Source organism: Cervus canadensis, chromosome 29 (assembly GCF_019320065.1).
Source record: "Cervus canadensis isolate Bull #8, Minnesota chromosome 29, ASM1932006v1, whole genome shotgun sequence".
Taxonomy (NCBI): domain Eukaryota; kingdom Metazoa; phylum Chordata; class Mammalia; order Artiodactyla; family Cervidae; genus Cervus; species Cervus canadensis.
Genome location: NC_057414.1, coordinates 23,827,930 through 23,842,639, shown reverse-complemented (window position 1 = coordinate 23,842,639; position 14,710 = coordinate 23,827,930). Strand labels below are relative to the sequence as shown.

Here is a 14,710-nt window from a genome sequence, read left to right as displayed (position 1 = left end):
GAATTGCAGTTACAGACCACTTAAAAGACTCTTTTGTTTTTACCGCTTCATTAAAAAAAAAATACCATTTTAAAGAGTTTGTGTAGATGATGTGTTTGTGTTTAATTGAGGGCCCAAACTAAGTTGTATGTATTATATTTTATAATTAAAGTAAATGTTTTTAATATTTGATCATATGGACAAATGTGGTAGTTTAGTGAGTGTAAACTCCATCAGTTCTTTTCCCTGGTATGTGTTGGCATCTGAAGCTGGAGTTAGTAAGTGTCTGCTTGGATACGTAGCAACTTCTTCATCTTTCAATTTAACTCCATTCTCTCTGATGGGTGGAACTGAAACAAACCTGAAAGTGAAGTGGATAATTGTTCATTTAAGGCAAGGAGTTCAGTCTTTTCTCTGGAGTCAAGAATTTTGAAGAATCTGGGGTTAGCTCATCCCCGTAAGCTACAGTGCTTTACATGGAAATGAGCTGTATTCAAAGAGAAATATGTAGCTCCTAAGAACAGTATTATCACCTGTGGTCTGGGAATTGTTACCCTACATTCAACATAACCTGTTTCATGATTATTTTTTGTTTTTAAAATAGCAATGGCAAAGTCCAAGTGATTTTTAATTTCCGTTTTTATTGTTAGTTATGTAAAATTATTTATACATGGTAGTAGTCTTACACATAAGATTTAAGGTAGATTGGGAGGTTATTACTAATAAGCTTATTACCTGCACTCAAGGACTGTCCAGATAGTTCTAAGTTTGGAATGTCTACGTAAAAGATATTTAGAGAAGCTCCAGTGTTTTAAAAATCTGTACACTGTTAAGAAATACTCTATATATAACCACAGTCCCTCATGTCTTAGGAATATTAGTTTCTCCCTGAATTTTTCTCTTTTGCACTATAGGGTACAGTATAATTTTTGTTCTCTCTTTTTCCAGACAAGGGCATTTACCTATGGTCATATTATTACTGCAGTATGGTGCAGACCCCGCTCTCATTGATGGAGAGGGATTCTGCGGCATCCACCTGGCCGTGTTATTTCAGCACATGCCCATTATAGCATATCTCATCTCTAAAGGACAGGTATGTTTTGAGACATATTTTGTATTCTAGCTGTTGTAAATCTGAAAGGACTCAGAGAGGATCATTAGTAATAGTCCTCATTTTTAAGGTATAAAAATCATTTTTACAGATACCTGAATGTTCAAATACTAGCCTCAGTAAGTCTAGCTATTGAATACTGCTTTTTCCAGCGTCACTGGAGCAAAAAGGATAGGTCATTTAGCTCAGTAACATATAATAGTTGTTTCTGAAACTGGTAAGCTTATAATAGTTTTTCTTGTGATCCCAGTAATTTGCAGAGTTTTTCAAAAACATGACTTCAATGCCTGTATTTTTCTTTTGGTTGAATGTGGAAATGGTAGTCAAATCACTAAATTAACCCATCTTTTGCTTTCATTATTTGAGTCCAAATGGAGATCAGTTTGAATGTATGTTTCTTATTGTTCCCTGAAGTAATCCCATGAAAAATGACTTGCCTTAAGAGACATTCATTTATGGCACTGGTTAAATTATGGGTTGTTGGCAGTGGGAGTTTCACTGTCAGTTCTGCTTTCCTGGGATATGCTTTCTGGTAGCAACTAGTTTATATATCAGTAGTTTCGTCTGTAGCAGGCATGGAAACATGTTTGCACGAATGCTGTTGGAATGACTGTATTCTCTTTAAATTAGCACTTTCTGTTAGACTTAGCAATTCAAGTAGAATAATTATAACCTCTTGGTTCTCATTTTGGAAAGCTGTATGAAGAGTCATCTTTTCTACTTCACTTTGGGCTTCTTCCTCCAAGGCCTGTAAGAATATTCAGTCACTGACTTTTTTGGGGGGTTGGGGGCCCTTGGTTGAGGTATTGTATACCTCAACTCTGGACCCATTTTTTTAAGTGGACCGTATCTTCTTGGAGCTATGATTTCCCTTTTATTTCCTATATTCTCAAAAATAGAAAAGAATTTTTCATGTTTTACTCTTTGAAACATAGTAAATTCAAAAATACAATTTATTTTGTATTCTTGCCTCAGAAGGTAGAGTTAACTCTTACTGAAAGTGTTTAAGTAGAGACTGGATGACTTTGTCCAAGAGGTGATAGTTTGAATTAATGTGTCTGTTAAAGTCTAAACTAGATAACTTCTAAGGTTTCTACTGTCTCATATTTGATGGTGATTATCAACATTTTTCTGTCCCTTTGTCTTCTTCCACTCACAACATACAACATTTAAAATCATATATTCAGATTTTTCCCTTTAAAAATATTTTGTAGGAATCAGTGGATTTTTACCCTATGGATGTGAAACAGAACATTATTTATTCAAATGATATCTGAACCCTTGTAGACACACTGGTGGTGTTGAATGTATTAAAGAGATACTTCTACTAAGAGAGGAAGCAGAAACTTGACTGTGTTTACAGTTAGGCTGATCAACTCTTCTTTTTTAACAGAGTGTGAACACGATAGATGTAAACGGGCAGACACCTCTCATGTTATCAGCTAACAAAGTACTTGGGTAAGTAAGTTTAATTGAATTGCCTTATTCTGACTCTTGATTCCAGCAATTTAAGTATCTTATTCTATGTGAGGTGACACAGCATTCTGAAGAAAGTAAGATTTTCCATCTTGTGTCTGTGACATGCACTTTTAATGTAGTTGTAGTTAGAAAAACAGCTTTGAAATAAATTTTCTCTTTTCTGATAGCTTTGTGGAAAAGTTTGAAAGCTACCAATAAGAAAAAAATTCTCTTACAGAACACCTGGAGATTCCAGAGCATATACTTAATTAACAGAATTTGCATTTCTTAGTTCACGTTTCTCAAGAATGGCTACAGGTTTAAATGCTCCCATAATTTGAAATCTAGATGATAAATATGCATTTCAAAAAACAATAAATTTGAGGGTTCTCTGACATTGTTGACTACTCTGAAAATATTAATTGTAATTGAAAATTGCAGTTATGAAGATAGCATGTTTATATGTTCATATCAGTTACTTAGATATTTAAGTTTTTGTGTGTTTTATCATTACTACTTGTGATTACTGGTCACCATATTGTCCAACTTCTGTTATTCTTCTGCTCAAATACATGCTATACTTTGTCCTTTATCAATTTTGTTTCCAGTGTTGTACTTAGTTTCTGAGTCTGCTCTTACTTAGGCTGTCACTCCTAGGAACTGAGTTAGTTCTGATGCTATTTCCTTTTAGTTCATAGACTGGTAGGGCTCGAATTTGGGGTAGAATTTTGTCAAAAAGCATTTTGTCATCTTTGCTGGTAACTCTGAGGTCATGTATAATGTTTTAAAATCTTGAATAGAATGAGTAAAATAAATTATTATTGTATTAAAGGAATCTCTTGAGTAGTCATGAAAGAAGTAAAAGTGTTGAACATGAAGTAAAAAAATAATTGAATTCTGCTTTCAAGTCCATAACTTTCTTTGATAAATGATTTAGGGCATTTTTATACCACTTTACGTAATAAGTGGTTGGAGGGAGAATGTGAAGTTAGCTTTTGGTTTGTCTCCTCAAATATGATATTGTATGTTTAATTTTTTTTTTGTATGTTTAATTTTTTAACTGGATAAATAACATAGCATTTAATGTTGGCCGAAGTAAAAAAAAAAAAAAAAGTTAATCATTAGAACAGTAACATGAAAATAAAAATTTGAAAAACAAAAGCAATTATTCCATTGTATTGTTGTTAAAATTACATTATGTAGCAGACAATTAATAGATTTCTCTCGGGGCAGCAACTTGGGCCTCACAGTATTAACACCTAGAGTAGAATTCTGCACAGAGAAGTTCTGCAGTTTTCGGAATACTTACTGATTGGTTCATTGATATATTATCAAACAGGTTCATTATTTACATTTACCCTTCAAATCATTCTAATAAATGATCCTTGGTGTTTTATTGTTTTGAGACAGGCCAGAACCAACTGGATTTCTTTTAAAGTTTAATCCTTCTCTCAATATAGTTGATAAAATACATCAAAACACTCCACTTCACTGGGCAGTTGCAGCAGGAAATGTTAATGCTGTTGATAAGCTCTTGGAAGCTGGTTCTAGCCTGGATGTCCGAAATGTTAAGGTATGGCCAGGTGTTTATCTCTCTTAGCTTATTACGTCTTCAGTTACCACACGATACATATAAACAATCATAGTTGGCTACCCTTGGAATAAATACATTGAATCTATGATTCTCATGAGTTTGTAAAACTTGTTTAGCATTGGGGCTTCCCTGGTGGCTCAGTGGCTAAGATTCCACGCTCCTAATGCAGGGAATCTGGGTTTAATCCCTGGTCAGGGAACTAGGCCCCACATACCCCAACTAAGAGTTCGCACACCACAGCTATAAAAGATCCTGCATGTGCAACTAAAGATCGCATGTGCCGCAACCATGATGTGGCTCAGTCAAATAAATAAATATTAAAAAAAAGTTTAGCACTTATGCTCTATCAAAAATAAAATTGAACTTTTTCTTTCTTTTTTTAGGGAGAAACCCCTCTTGACATGGCCCTGCAAAGCAAAAATCGGCTCATTATTCACATGCTAAAAACGGAGGCCAAAACTCGAGCCAACAAAAATTTCAGACTTTGGAGATGGCTGCAGAAATGCGAGGTATTTTCATACAGGGCCTATCCTGTGGGCTCAAAGAACTGTTTTGTCCATTTGTTTTTGCATTTGAAGGCATCAGGGAAAACCAAGGAGTTGGCCTACTGCTGCATTGTATCTGCAGGTTATATCTTTCCCATACATCCCATAACCCAAAGTTGGAAATTTGGCACTTTTACTGCCAATTTATTGTTGGTTCTCAGCTAGATGGCTCTACAGCTCCATGTTACCTTGTGAATACCATAGCATATTTCCATGTTTATTTCATGAGTGAATTGAAACACAAATGGTTTAGATTCTTAGAGAAGCAAAAGGAAAAATCATTGTTGCAAGGAATTTATTGGAGTTATTCTTAAAGAACTTGTTCCTCTTAAAATTTTTTTCAAAGGGGAAATAATAACATTCAAAATGTTTTCTTAGAATCAGGAAGAGTTAAACTTAAAAAATTACAATGTTGCAAGCTTCAGGCATTTGATGTCACTTCATAAAATCAAAAGCATTCACAATTTTGAGAGATGAAACTGAACCTTTATTCTTTTTTTAACTTGGCAGTTCTTCTGAGTGGTGGTCTTCTAAAGTTAAAAATGAACAACAATAATGAAAAAGTGAATGGAATGATAGAAAAAATTAGAATGGTCAGCTTGCTCTTATGTCCAGCAAAATCTAAGTTGTAATAGAGAATGTAATTAAGATTGTTAAAATGGATATTGAATTGATTTTACTGTTTAATGTCTTCACATACGATAGTGTTGTCTTCAGAATGTATAGAATTCCTTCATATTCTGGATTAACAGGCATGAGGTTTCTATGCAGAGGATCCCCACAAATACTACACCAATTTTGCATTTAAGTATGGGAAGGGAGAAAAAAAGAAATAACAGTTACTCCGTAGTCTCCTTTGCCATCTCCTCTGCTCCCTCCCCTGCTTTATTAGCAGAGTGTCCCAGGGTCTTGTCCTTGGACCTCTTTTCTGTCTAGTCATTCCCTTGGTGGTTTCATGTGCTTCCATGGTTTTAAATGCCGTCTACATGTTGACAACTCCCAAATGTATCTCTAATTCAGACCTATCCAGTTACCTACTTGATTAATCCATTCACCATCCAAAAGGCATCATCAGTATAACATCCAAAACTGAGCTTCTGATCTCTCCTCCCCACTGCCCCTAACTATTCAGTCTAGAGCTTCCCCATCTCAGCAGATGGCAACTTACTCTCCGGTTACCTTTGCCTCTTTTGTCATATCACGTAACCAGTCCATCAGAAAAGCATATTGGCTAGTTCAGCCCTCAGTGTATATCCAGCATCTGACCCTTCTCACCACTTTACCATGACATTTTGGTCCAGCCACCATTATTTTTTATATGAATTCCTGCAGCTCTCTGACATTTTTCTGCCTCCACTCACCTCTGGTCTCTTCTCCATAGAGCAATCAGATAAATTTTACAATGTAAGTCAGATCCTATCATTCATCTGCTCAGAATACTGTGATGTCTCCCCCTTTCTCCCCGAATAAAAGCCAAAAACCTTAAAAAGCTTCCATCCAGCTTTCTATATACTAAGAAATTCACTTAGTACATTTGTCTGTCTTCCCCTACTAGAATTTAGGCTTCATGAGAGAAGGACTTTAAATTCATTGATGTGTTCCCAAGTGCCTAGAACAGTGCCTAGCACATGATGTACACTGGGACATTTGCTGAGCAAGGAAATAGTGTGGCTCACCCGTGAGTGTTATATCTGCGATTAAAATTGTGAGATTCACATTTAATTGTTATTTCTGTTCTGAGATTATATTGCATGTAGATTCTAAGTTTACCTTAAAAAAAAACCCCTAGACTTGCTCATTATGTGTTATCATGCAAATTAGAATTGGAAGCATATTAAAGGCTTCTTATCATTTGAAATTATCCATCCCCAGAACATGGTTTAGAGGAATAAAGATTGAAGAAGATAGAGCAGAATATAAAGGTCATGCATACTGCAGTTAAGGGACTGCATTGCACAGATGTGGTGTCCGGCTTTAATACAGACAGCCACAGTGTTGCTTCCTTCTTTTAACTTTGTGGAATAAACTCATATTATTAGCATCCTGATGATGTGTTTCAGACTTTGACCTCCATGTGACATATAACACTGAGAACTACTCTCTTCTTGAAACTCCCTTCCCTGGCTTGACTGGAACATTTCTTGCGGTCCTCATCCTGCCTTTCTGGTCATACCGGTCATACTTCCCTACTTACCTTTTGGGACTTAGCTTTTTTCCCCTTGAATGTTTCTGTTGGCCAAGCTTCTGCCCTATTCACCTGCACACAGTCCTCAGGATGCTTTTCATTCCTGTCTTTCCACTCGGTGTACTGATTAAACACTAAGTTTTGTCCTGTATGGTAGATCTGCTTTTCTGACTGACTCCTGGCTGTCTCCTAGATGTCTACAATTCCACATGCCCTAAATGAAAGTCATCTTTTCTGCAAACTTGTTCCTTCTGACCTTCTTTATTAGGGCATGGCACCATGCAATGCCTAGATTGGAACTTTTGTACTTTCTTCATTGAATCTTGGGTATATTGATTTTTGTGTGGTCTTTTTGTCCAGCTTTATGCCTTCTGACATATAATACTGTTTGAAAATTATTTTTTTAAATGTCAGCTATCATTAACACATTTCTAGAAGATCAACATTTCTTGGAGTGGAAGACAGCAAAACTAAACATGTTTAAGCAACATTTTATTAACGCAAGGTTTTAAAAGATTGCTTTCAAGCAAGGTCAGATTTATCTATCAGCAATTTTGAAGAAAAACTGTTTTGTGCTGTTGTATTAACTTACTATATATTTAGGAAATAGTTTTTCTTTTGAACTAACTATTATTAGGTGCTTAGGAGGTAAAATCCATTAAATTCTAAAATTCTGAATCTCTTAATAGGTCTTCCTGCTACTGCTACTTTCTGTGATTACCATGTGGGCTGTTGGATACATATTGGACTTCGATTCAGATTCTTGGCTTCTAAAAGGATTTCTTTTAATAATATTGTTTTTTCTGATGTCTTTGTTTCCAAGGTGTGTATTAGTCTTTGCAAAGCTGGTTATTGCATTTCCAATTTGAGTACTCTTTTTTTTTACTGTTACTAGCTGGAGCCACAGATTTTTATTGAACTATCAATGTTACTTATCACATAGAATGATCCTCAAGGTGGGAGGGCAGGGCTTTGGTGGTATATGATTTGACTGATAGCAAATCAGTCAATCCAATAATTTAATTGCATTGACAATTGGCAGAAAATAAATATACTAGCTCACTTTTTTTGCCTAGGTCACTTTTTGAATTGTTAATGAATAATGGAAAGATTTTTGTAACTATTTTGCATCTTGAAGCATTTTTGCCCATTTTTCGGAAATCGTTTTTTTCTATTTTAAATCTAAATTTATTTTAAGCTAGTTGTTTTTAGTTCTTAATGTTTTTTAGGTAAGAAGCAACCTAAGTAAATTATAAGAAGTTATAAAATAGTAACTGTGGTATAGTTCTATTTTTAATAAAATATTCACGCATTATATATATGTATATATGTAGTCGCTAGTTAAGAGTCAGATTGCCTGGGTTCAAGTCACGCTTTACCACATGACAGTCTGACCTTGAGCAAGTTGGCTTCCCTCTCTGTGCCTCGATTTCTTCATCTCTAAGATGAGGGTGATGTTTATGGCGATGCCTGCCTTGTGGTTAACACAAATACAATGGTTAAAACCGTGACTGACGCCCAGTACTCAGTCATCAGTAGCCAGCGCTTCTTTTCGTCTCCCTTTCCCAGTGGAGTGGCATCCAGTTTCTCACAAGAATAATGGGCCCCGTCCTCGATTACTGCCCCCCACTGTTCTTCCCTGCTCCTCACCCCCCACACCCAGTGCCCTCCCAGTCCTCCCTGCCCTGCCCCAGCTGGCCTGCGCTCGCCCTCTCCTCAGCTGGCTTCTTAGGCCAGGCCTCCTCACTGACCTCCTGGCTCCAGCTCCTACCCCCCTGTAGTTCCTCCTCACTCAGCAATCAAGGGTGGGCTTTAAAAAAAAACCAGTTTCTGTCTTCTCTCCCTGCATAAAGCCCTCCCCGCATAAAGCATATCATTCCTCTCAGAATGATATCCAGACTCCTTGCTTGTGAGGTGCTATGTCATCACCCCTTCCCCTCTGGCATTATCTCTTACTTCCACTGCCCTCCAGCCTTCTTTCTGTTTCTAGAACACAACAAGCTCGTACCCACCTGGGGCCTTGGCTCTTGCTCGTGTGTCTTTCTGGAGGGCTCTGTTCTGTGCCGTGTTGTTAGTAGCGGGAGACGTCTCATGGACCTCAGCTCCCAGCGTCCCCTCCTTAGCCAAGCCGTGTCTGACTGGCTCTGCTGTATCCTCCCCTTGTATTTTCTTCATGGCGCTTAATTACTGTTTCCTGGAATGTAAGGCCCATACAAGCAGGACATTTGTCTCTCCTGTCGAACATTTTCAGTCACTGAAGGAAAGGAAAACGTAACGATGATGATCTATAGGAGAGAATCTAAAAGAAAGTGCATGTTGCTGTCTTCAGGGTGTGATTATGAGTGTTCCTATGTCCTTTGTCTGCTTACCAGCATTTTGTGGAATAAGCATGAGTTGCTTTTGTTATTTAAAAAGGAAAGCATTAGCACATTTTACCACTTAGTCATTCAAGAGCAGGACAGTAGGCTGGAAATGAATTTAAAAGCTCAAGTTTCTGAAAAATAGTAAAATGCCTGAAATTGCTTGCTATGCAGAAAATTTGTAAGTTAGAGATATTCATTCATTTCCCACTAATTGGATTGACTTGGTTTTCAAATAAATTTTAAGCCAAATTGCAATCACTGTTTTTCTTTTTTCCAGAGAGAAAGCAAAGGCTGGCAATATCTACTCACCTAGGATAGGGGCATTTGAGATTTTGTGTTAATAGAGACTCATGTTATAAAATATTTATATGGAAACTGTGAGTCGAGGGCTTCATATGCTATGCTTAGTTAGCATATGGACACTGTTCAAATGGGAGGCAAATGCATATGGCAGCTTTGTCCATTCTACTTTTATTTCTTCCACTCTTTAGAGTCCCAATTTCACGGAGTAAGAGGCTATAAACTTCCACTATTACTAGGCTCCACAGGAGGTTGTTTGTTGATCCAGGCTGCTATGTGATACCTGTCAGAAGTAGACAGGTCGTAGTAGCAGGCTGTTACAAATAAGATAGTTCGCTGCATCACTTAATTAGGTCAAACAAATTTTGCTGCAGACAAGCCATGCCATGAAGGTTATGTGGGCTCCAGTTGGCCTATTCTGGCAGCGTATTGGGGGCCTGAGGTGTGGGATCTTTATTTGTTGCCAAGTGTTATTTTATCATAGTTGTGCTTAGGATCTTGATAGCTTTTTAAAAACCCTTTAATATGTGTGTTCAATCATTGTTGTTTTATGATATAAATTTTAAAATAGATCTAGGTAAACTATATTCATGTCTAGATTTACTGTATTGAATATTTAATGTAAAAGATTTTTTCTTCTTTTGAAACTGTAATAGTAAACATTTGAGTAAGTTTTATGTGGATTTCCATTTTGCTTGTGATCCAAGCAAGATGGCTGGGGCTTGATGACTAGTGCCACCGTTAACCTGAATGTATCTTTTTGTGTTACGTGTCTGCTTCACAAGCTGATTATAGGATAGAAATGCTCAAGGTTGTGTGCCTCTGTGTGTTTCAAAAATACACTGCTAGCCTCGCATTTAGCTTGTTAAATGTGAAGATGACTCTCCAGGGATTTAAATTTTTGCATTTTGAAAATATAACGTGTATTTGAAAATACAACATGCCAAAAATACAAATATGTGTTTCAATAAAAAAGATTAATTGAAAATATAGTGTTATTGGGGGTGGAATAATGTGTAAGTTAGTTACAGGAACTAGAACATTTACTTTTTGAGAGTCCCAGTGTTTCAGTTTTCTCCCATGTAAAATGAAGCGATGGTGGTGTGTAGCTCTTATCACATGGAAAGTGGCACATAGCACTTAGTGAAAGCTGTTGTTATCTGAGGTCTTCTTTATTCTCACTATTATTATTATATAAGGGAATTTAGAACTGAAATGAATATGATTCATACTTACTTTCACTAATACCTTATGTTTACGCTTTTTTTCTTTTAGGTTCTTGCTCGGGTACAAGAGCCTTATATACTTACCAACAGTCTTTCTGCTGAGTTCCATATTTTGGATGTTTATGACTTGGTTCATCTTATTCTTTCCTGATATCCTTCAAGTTTACACTTAAATGCATATCTCATTTAGCTTTTAAAAATGACTAAAATTTAGATACTAGATGAGATCCAGGGAATGTAAATCAAATTTATATTAATTTAATGGTCCTGATTGAAGGTGTTTAATGTTGGAAATCTGCTGAATTCTGGACATGATCTCAGGGTACACTATGGAAACAGAAGGTGTTTAGTATTAATTACACATAGGAAGGAAACAGTTTAACAATATATTAAAACAGTGAATGAATTATAAATTATTTAGATCCATAAAAAGTACTGTATTGCCTTGAGGTTCTCTTTAAGGTCAGATGGTTCTTTTAACTTGGTCAGCAGTTATAATTGATTAATAAATCTGGGTACCAAGATTACCTGTATAGGTGGAACATTGAAGGAAATGTGTCCTCCTCAGCAGTGGTCAGTGCGGTGTTATTGTCCAAGGCAGTGATTTTCAGTGCACAGTAAAATTTGCATTGCCACCCAAAATATATGTGAGACAAAAGCACATCCTAATATGTGCTTTACTCTAACATTTTTGTATTTTATTCTATTTCCTTTTTTGAAAATGTGAGTCATAGGCCACTTAAATCTTTCATGACCTACTAGTGGATGGCAACTTGTAGTTTAAAAAAACAACAGGTCATCTAAGAGATTGGTTTATCACTTGAGGAGCAGGGCCCAGGCCAAATCCAGTCACCTGAAAGTGAGGATAGGGGTTACTTCTTAGTTTATAGCTATTTATAGCTCCCATCAGGAAGGATGCATTTTCTCCAATTTTCAGAGTTCCCACCTCTTTCCAGGCTCCTTTCTCTCCCTCAAAGGGCCCTAGGAAGCCATTAAAAGCCTTGCTTTCCTTACAGGCCAGAAGAAGAAGGGATGTGGTGGATAGACGTGTACCTTTAAGCATATTCCTTTAACTCTCTGTTATTCCTCTTTCTGGGAGTGATACACTTGAAAAGAAAGAATGCTGCTTATAAGAGAGATGCGTTCACTCATTTTTTTCATTGGAATAAATGTAAAGTGAGAGAGGCATATGAGTTCTGAGTACATTTGTCACCCTTCATTATAGCATGTTTTTACTTTAATGATGCTCTTTATTTCTGAGCGTTATCTCTAGTACTTTTCGGATTCCTTTAAATAAATGACACAGTATACCATGGGGGTCATTTTGACTTTTCAAAAGATTTTATTGCATTAACTTTCATCTCAATTATTGATTTGAGGGCAGCTTTTTAAGCACTGGCTTTATGACCACCGCTTAATAAAGGCTTGGGTGATGTCATTATGTGATACAAAAATACTTTATCACTTATAGAAGTCCCAAGGCTTGTAAAAGCTTTGGTAATTGACGTAGTACTGAAAGGGCTGGCTGATATTTTTATTTACCAATTCATATGCAGTGGAGTAAACATAGTTTAAAAATTGTGTTTCTTGATGCCTTTTTAAAATGTGGGTAACTCATGCTCTTTCAGATTTTGCACCAAAGAAGTTTGGTAGTTTTTACATTGAATTATTTCAAATTTGCAGTGTAAGTATTAACAAAAATGTTACTCCACCATAGCTTGAAAACCTCAATTACAGAGGTAGTTAGTTAGTATTCAGCTGGGTTTACTGCTGTTCAGTATTTGTGAAGATGTCATAACATGAGAAGGACTGATTCAATTTCCATAGCTGGGACAGTCTTAAAGGATGGTGGAGTTGACAGGAAGGGCCAGATCAGTCAGTAGGTGGCGCCATCAGATCAGTGTTTTCCAAGCTGAATGCTAAATGCTATCTGAACTGCCTTGAGTGTGAACCGAGGTGCTTCCCTGGAAAGACCCCATCCTGAGGGTGTAGACTAGTCGTGTTGCCGTGTCTGCATTGCATGGGGCCTCCACTCCCACAGCCACTTTGCCCATCACGGGAAGAGAGCCTGGGAACATTGTGGAAGGAGTGTGGTCTCTGGAATCAGACAGAGTGAATTGGAGTTCTGGCTTTTTTTTTTTTTTTCTTACTAGTTATTATGTGAAGTGAAGTGAAAGTTGTTCATTTGTGTCCGACTCTTTGGGACCCCATAGACTGTAGCCCACCAGGCTCCTCTGTCCATGGACTTCTCCAGGCAAGAATACTGGAGTTGTGTTGCCATTCCCTTCTCTAGGGGATCTTCCCAACCCAGGGATCGAACCCAGGCCTCCCACATTGCAGGCGGATTCTTTACCTGCTGAGCCATGGTACCAGTGGGCAAATAATTTCACTGAATATCAGTTTTCCTGTAAATTAGGGATAACAGTACCAAGTTCATCAGGTGGCTGCAAGTATTGCTATGTTAGGATGTCTATAAAATGCTGCCCCTAGTCCCCATTCTGTAAATAATAGCTATTATTATTATCAATTACTCTTATGAACAAAATCTGTGTGGAAGGTTTTACGTTGGAATTTTAAGAGCAGCTCTAGGTTAGCTCTTGAGAGGAACACTTTCTTTTAGTGCCTTTTGTGTGTACTTGTGGCTTTTATGAGGCAGGTTTGAGAGAAGGAGAGAAGGCCTTACTGATAAGTTTGGAAGTAAGATTAAGATTTAGCAAAGAGATGGTGAACCTCTGAACATGACGTTTCGGATTCCAGCTATAGCTAAGTTAAGTTTAAGAGGGATAAATATGTGAAGTCCTGATACTGAGTTTCAGAGAATCAGCGTGATACAAGTACACATCGTGGTGAGAATGACACAGCTTCAGAGCAAATGAAGAAGAACCAGGAGCTTTGACTAGAAGCCTGGTATGTGTAGTGATGCGACTTTCGAGGAAACCAGTGTATTGTCTAGTAGTATTAGGAGGATGTGAGTGTCCAAGCAAAAGACATCAGCATCTCACTGTCTACTGCACTGGTCAGAACACACCTGAGATGTGTTTGCTCTGTTTCAAATTCTGTTCTTTTGAAAAGAGACAGTGGCGAACAGAGGAACATATGCAGGAAAGCGTGTTGTACGAGCAGTGATATTGCTGCTTATCCTGGAGGTGTAAGCTCTGCCTTCCAATTTCAAGTGCCTGAAAGTCTGCCATTTGGAAGCCAGTGCATTGTACAGAATGAGCACTCAATAAAAATGTTGGAAGCAGCTCCTGTAGCATCTGCCTATAGGGCAACTATAGTGTGGATCTACAGTCTAGATATAAAGGAGCTAAAGAATGAAAACCAGTTAATCCAAGTTATAAAATGGCAGATCTCAGATTGATGTTGAGAAGTATTTTAGCTGCAAAAGGGTCACAAGCTAACTGGGGAGGCTAAATTGTCTACAGATAACTATAATCCAGGGCTGAGTGCCATAGAATTAACATTCTTGGGTTCAGGGAAGGGAGAGAATCCTTTTCCACAGGGAAAGACCTCAAGTGAAAGGAAGGCTATAAGTCAGGTCTTGAAGGCAGTTAGGACTTGGACATCCTAAAAGTATGATTTTAGAAGTAGATGGGGGAAGTGGGGAACACTTGAGAACAGTGAGCCATACAAAGCAAGGGCATGGGAACAAGGAATGCTTGGCTTTCATGTGAGGGAATAGTGAAGGGATCCTTTTATTTGGAAGGAGAGGATCCATCCATTTTTGCAGGATTTGTCTTTAAGATTATTCAGAACAGGAGCCCCATATTTGTTCCACTCAGTATGTGAGATTATCCTGTGATTCAGTTGGAGGTTTTTGAGACTGTGTCATGTATGTTGATCAGGATTTTAGGGGAATTCAATTTCAATTTCACACAGCTTTTTCTAAAAAAAATTTTTGGATCCTGTCTTTTTCATAAAGCCAGGCCCATCTGCAGATAAACTAATA

General features: G+C 37.3%; 1 protein-coding gene across 2 annotated transcripts in view; it reads left to right on the top strand.

The window, feature by feature from the left end:
* Positions 1 to 14,710, top strand: part of ZDHHC13 (zinc finger DHHC-type palmitoyltransferase 13) — a 51,202-nt gene that overhangs the window by 20,901 nt on the left and 15,591 nt on the right. For both annotated transcript variants that reach the window (XM_043451138.1, XM_043451137.1), the window contains exons 5-10: positions 928 to 1,072; positions 2,484 to 2,548; positions 3,959 to 4,121; positions 4,526 to 4,651; positions 7,562 to 7,695; positions 10,811 to 10,911. In XM_043451138.1, coding sequence (XP_043307073.1) covers positions 944 to 1,072; positions 2,484 to 2,548; positions 3,959 to 4,121; positions 4,526 to 4,651; positions 7,562 to 7,695; positions 10,811 to 10,911 — 718 coding nt within the window. In that variant the 5' untranslated portion in view covers positions 928 to 943. The remainder of the gene's footprint in view (positions 1 to 927; positions 1,073 to 2,483; positions 2,549 to 3,958; positions 4,122 to 4,525; positions 4,652 to 7,561; positions 7,696 to 10,810; positions 10,912 to 14,710) is intronic.